This window comes from Neltuma alba, unplaced genomic scaffold (assembly GCF_004799145.2).
Source record: "Neltuma alba isolate B1F8T4 unplaced genomic scaffold, ASM479914v2 tig00012991_pilon, whole genome shotgun sequence".
NCBI classification, from domain to species: Eukaryota; Viridiplantae; Streptophyta; class Magnoliopsida; order Fabales; family Fabaceae; genus Neltuma; species Neltuma alba.
The window spans coordinates 354,264-359,735 of NW_021637344.1; the positions used below are offsets into that span (position 1 = coordinate 354,264).

The following is a 5,472-nucleotide window of genomic DNA, read 5'->3' on the forward strand; positions in this document are numbered from 1 at the left end:
ATGTTCATTGAGAGCTTTAAGGTTGAGAGTCCCAATGTGAAGTACACGGAGGGCGAGATTCGGTCTGTGTACGACTATCAAACCACTGAGCTTGTTCATGAGAACAGAAATGGCACTTACCAGTGGATTGTCAAGCCTAAAACTGTTAAATATGAATTTATAACCAACACCCATGTCCCTAAATTAGGGTTAGTCCCCTAATTCTCCCCCTCCCCTTTATGCTTATTCCATTTCACTCAACAATCTCTATTTTCCCAAATCGTATCTCCCTGTTTCTGTTTTCTGCGTGCGTATCCATCAATGATTTAATCGGTTATGTTTCGTTCTCTGTATGCTTATTTGTTGGCATCTAGGGTAATGCTTGTGGGATGGGGTGGAAACAACGGCAGCACCCTCACTGGTGGTGTCATCGCCAACCGAGAGTAAGCTGCTTCTTTGTCCACATTCGGGGTTCGGCTATGTGTTCAAGTCGAACAATTTTTTTTTTGAAACGTAATATTAATTTGTTTATCTATTATTGTACCGATTGACAGGGGTATTTCGTGGGCAACGAAGGATAAAATTCAACAAGCCAATTACTTTGGCTCCCTAACCCAGGCATCCACCATCCGTGTGGGTTCCTTCAATGGCGAGGAAATTCATGCACCCTTCAAAAGCCTGCTTCCTATGGTACTGTATCTTGGTTTTCAAATGAGTCTCTTTCTTCTTTTTCTTTTGATTCTCGTTCTTTATGCAGTGAAATAATTGTTCATATCCAATGCATGATTTATCCGCAGGTGAACCCTGACGATGTTGTGTTTGGAGGATGGGATATCAGTGACATGAACCTGGCGGACGCCATGGCGAGGGCCAAGGTCTTTGACATCGATCTGCAAAAGCAGCTTAGGCCCTACATGGAGTCCATGGTTCCACTCCCTGGAATCTATGACCCAGATTTCATTGCTGCAAACCAGGGGGACAGAGCCAACAACGTCATCAAGGGCACCAAAAAAGAACAAGTACAACAGATTATCAAAGACATAAAGTAACTACAATACTGTTCTAATAAGTCGGTGGCTTAAAATTAATTGATTAACATTTAAATATATACCAGACGCCCATTTTTAGTAACTGAAAACTTGCTGATGTGAAGGGACTTTAAGGAAGCCAACAAGGTCGACAAGGTTGTTGTGCTCTGGACTGCCAATACAGAGAGGTACAGTAATGTAATTGTGGGACTGAACGACACCGTGGAAAACCTCTTGGCGGCCCTGGACAGAAATGAACCTGAGATTTCTCCCTCCACCTTGTATGCCTTGGCTTGTGTTCTAGAAAACGTTCCTTTTATCAACGGAAGCCCTCAGAACACTTTTGTCCCAGGTACACTACTTACTTGCAAAAGGTTTGTTCATGGACTTCTCAACATTAAACCAAGTTTCTGAATTTTGCCCAATGTGCTCATCAGGGCTGATTGACTTGGCCATCAAGAGGAACAGTTTGATTGGCGGGGATGACTTTAAGAGTGGTCAAACCAAAATGAAATCTGTGTTGGTGGATTTCCTTGTGGGGGCTGGTATCAAGGTGAATCACTATCCTCAACTGTCTTTCGGTTATCCCTTTTAGTATACTAGCAAGAGCCAATTGTGTGTTTGTACGGTCCTGGTAAGCTAATTTTACCGATCTGCCAAGTGTAAAAGTGCACTTACATCAAATGTGTCTGTGATGACTGACAGCCCACCTCAATAGTGAGCTACAACCATCTGGGAAACAATGACGGGATGAATCTCTCGGCTCCACAAACCTTCCGCTCCAAGGAAATCTCGAAAAGCAACGTTGTTGATGATATGGTCAACAGCAACGCCATTCTCTATGAGCCTGGCGAGCATCCTGATCATGTGGTCGTTATTAAGGTAAACTTTGCTTCGCACTTTTTCTCGCTCCATTCCTCTACATATGTCGTCTGTCATACCTAACTCTTTGGTTTGTTACTTGTGTAGTATGTACCCTACGTGGGCGACAGCAAGAGAGCTATGGACGAGTACACTTCAGAGATATTCATGGGCGGAAAGAACACAATCGTGATGCACAACACATGTGAGGATTCTCTGTTGGCTGCTCCTATCATCCTAGACTTGGTCCTTCTTGCTGAGCTTAGCACCCGAATTCAGTTCAAGGCTGAAGGAGAGGTCCGTTGCCTTCATTAATTGTATCAATTTATATGTCAGCGTCCAAGCTTTTTTTTCCCTTTTTTCCATGCTAATACAGAGTTGGCTATGGGTTTTACAGGGCAAGTTTCACTCATTCCATCCTGTTGCTGCGATCCTCAGTTACCTCACCAAAGCTCCTCTGGTGAGTCGCCTGTTTACTCTGGTTTAGCCATTCTGTTTGGTTTATATTTGCGCACGCTTAGCTTTTTCTGTTATAACCATGCTCTAGTTACATTGCAAAATAGTTAATGTTCAGTGAATGATCTCTTTCTGTAAAAACAAAATACATATTGCCTATTCTACTTTATGATATCCTCTAAAGTTGAAGGGATGGCTGAATGGTATGTGGTCATGAATAACAGGTCCCACCAGGCACACCGGTGGTGAACGCATTGTCAAAGCAGCGTTCTATGCTGGAAAACATCATGAGGGCTTGCATTGGTTTGGCTCCTGAGAACAACATGATTCTGGAGTACAAGTGAAGCTTGACCCGATGGGAATCGGGATCATTTGGAAACTGATTCCCCTTTTCTCTTATATAAATATGTTTGTTAATGAATTTGCAAATGTAATATCATGTACGATTATGTTTGATGGATGTCTTTTTGCTTCCCTTTTCTTCCCGTGTAAGAAGGGTGCCTCTTGTGTACGTAGCTTTTCTGTCTGCGGCTTCTCCACATTTGAGAGCTGGCAATCTTTTGTACTCTATAAGTAGATGAAATATAAATCAAGGTTTTAATTACTCCTCAGCTCTTAATATCAGATACTATCTTCTTTCTTCTCCGTTCTATCCCTTGACATTGTAGCACTAAATGTTGGGGGGAAATGTATTTAAGTACTTTCTGAACGCTAACGAACTGAAGTAAAATAAAATAAAGGGAGATGAAAATATATTAAAATACACGGTAATTAATGATTAATGAAATCTAAATGAAAGTAATGAAGGGATTGAAAGAGTATTTATGTATTTAATTTTGTAGTGTAGTTGAGTAGGAATGCCAAAAGATAGCAGCTGAGATTATGAAAAAACCTTGGAAAGTGCTTGGAAGTTTCTTATGTTAAGATGTAAGTTATCTTAGGCCACAAGCTTGAAGACAGCAGTGTATACGAAAGAGGAAGTGTAGAGGGAAGAGAACGGTTGTTGTGAGGTGGTCCTCCACTCCTCCTTTGTTTTCCTTTTTGGCAAACACTGGTTACACTGCTTCAGGAAACGACGTTTGAGGGATAAAAGTTAGTAGAAGAAGAGAGAGCAAAGAAAAGAATGAAAGGTGAAGAGACAGGAGCCAATCAGATGGCAACACACACATATATATTCTGGGATGTAGGAGGAGGACGTTGAATGATGTTTTTTTGGGACCGAGACGCTGCATTATGGGTGACAGTTAGAAAATAACAAAGTGCGTCCCAATCAGAGGGGGACCATATGTTCATAACCAAATGAATCATAGTTCCACGTGGAGGGCTAGAGTTTGCATTATTTGGTGTATGAAGGAAAGCAAGCCACAGCATTGGATGGTACCGCCAGCACTAACAAATAATAACACCCTCCTCGAGGCACCATCACGGCTCTGCTTCCTGTGTTTGAATACCAGCCAACCCCACCCGAAAGCCGAAAGCCGAAAGCCAAAACACGTACCCCTCCATTATTGGACTTCCATCACATGCACGTCCTTTCCATTGCTCTGCCGCTCTCGGGCAGTTATTTAGTTAACTTTTGCATAAAGACACTTTGCCCGTTGAAGCATCGACCCACCATGTTGTATCAATTTGCGGGGATACGATTAGTCATAAAAGGTACTCTTTCGGTCATTAATATAAGACTCATTTAACTAATTTGATTAGATTAAGGAAGTTATGTAAGTTAGTTAATTATAAGAAATGTGACACATTTTTCCTAAAACACCATAATCATCTTTCTTAATACCCCATCTTCCTCTTCTACTTGGTTATGGTTGAGGAGTATCCATAGGGGTAATTTAGAGAAAACTGATAAATATAAGAAATAGGTCCTATATTTAGGACTAAAACTAACTTAACAATTAGGTTCTATATCAAGGACCGGAGGAGTATTAGCAACGGAATGACAACCTTAACAAGAGTCCAAAGAGGATTGCAAGACACGAATCTGTTCGTCTATATGACCCAGATATCGATCGTTTTGCGGAGTCTTCCTTGTAGAACAGATGTTGAGCCCTTGTTTAACCTCAGATGGTATCGTGGTTTGCAAAATAGGCATGTTGTGGTGGGCCTTTCTCTCTTTCAACATCCAAGGTTTGTCTGATTTTCAGGCTTTTACTTTTTCCAATGTCGTTTCCAGTCTCTCTCATTTTCTCATATCTTCGCAGCCGTTGTGCATTATGTAAAAATGAAAGGGTTGGTCTTAAATGACTCCAAAAAATTAAAGTGGGTATTTGATTCTCTTCAAGTTTCTTTGGTTCATGAATCTGTTACTGATTCAACTTGATCTTGTATCAAGATTTGTCTCGTAGAAGCCACTTCGCTACTTTACTCTCCGGCCGGGAGGGAAGCAGTTTATTATTCACAAATGATATCACCACAACACAGTTTCAGTGTAATAGATCTCCCCTGTCTGTAAAATCTGAGATTCGCCAAATGTACTCTATAAATTAAGGGATTGAATTTGACTTATAAAAAGAATGAGTGAGGAAGGAGAGCCGGTGGAAGTGGGAAACACGCTCGTACACACACTTATTTCTGCGTGGGGGGTCCTAGCTAGCATGGCAATAAGTGGTGATTCTTATTGATAGGAACTTCTCCCCCCCCCCCCCCCTCCAATAAACGTCTTACATGCTAAATGGTTTTATCTTAATAATCTGAATTTCAACATAAAATCGGGGAGTTTATGTGAATTTTACAGGTACCACGTCGCGACGGTGATGGGCTCCACGTTTCCTCAATCAACAGAAAATCCCAAAGGAGTCGGTTTCAGTTACAAGTAATTTTCAATCCATGGCTCTAACAGACCAATATACAAACAAACCGACCTCTTACTGATTCGTGCCTTTGCCATTCACTTAATTTCTGGTCCTTTGCTCATTCGGTTTTATTCACTCCCCTTAACATCACAAAAACTCTCATCACCGGATCGCACAAAATACAAACCATAACGCCATCCCTTTCGTTTCTTTTCCGCTCTAACTTGTTCCGTTTTGATTCGCCCCAGCGGCCATATAAAGCAACACCAAATCCTTAGGCTTTGCACCCAGGATTCATGTTTTTAACCAAACCAAGTGAATAATAAAGAAAGAAGTTGACAGCACGGGGA

General features: G+C 41.4%; 1 protein-coding gene across 1 annotated transcript; it reads left to right on the plus strand.

Annotated features, from left to right (window-relative positions):
- LOC114733273 (inositol-3-phosphate synthase) lies at positions 1-2,935 on the plus strand. Its single transcript, XM_028920706.1, has 10 exons — positions 1-188; positions 354-422; positions 534-669; positions 777-1,024; positions 1,133-1,359; positions 1,445-1,560; positions 1,713-1,889; positions 1,977-2,165; positions 2,266-2,328; positions 2,549-2,935. The coding sequence occupies exons 1-10, from the start codon at positions 1-3 to the stop codon at positions 2,666-2,668; spliced, it is 1,533 nt and encodes a 510-aa protein (XP_028776539.1). The 3' UTR covers positions 2,669-2,935.
- The last annotated feature ends 2,537 nt before the right edge of the window (positions 2,936-5,472 follow it).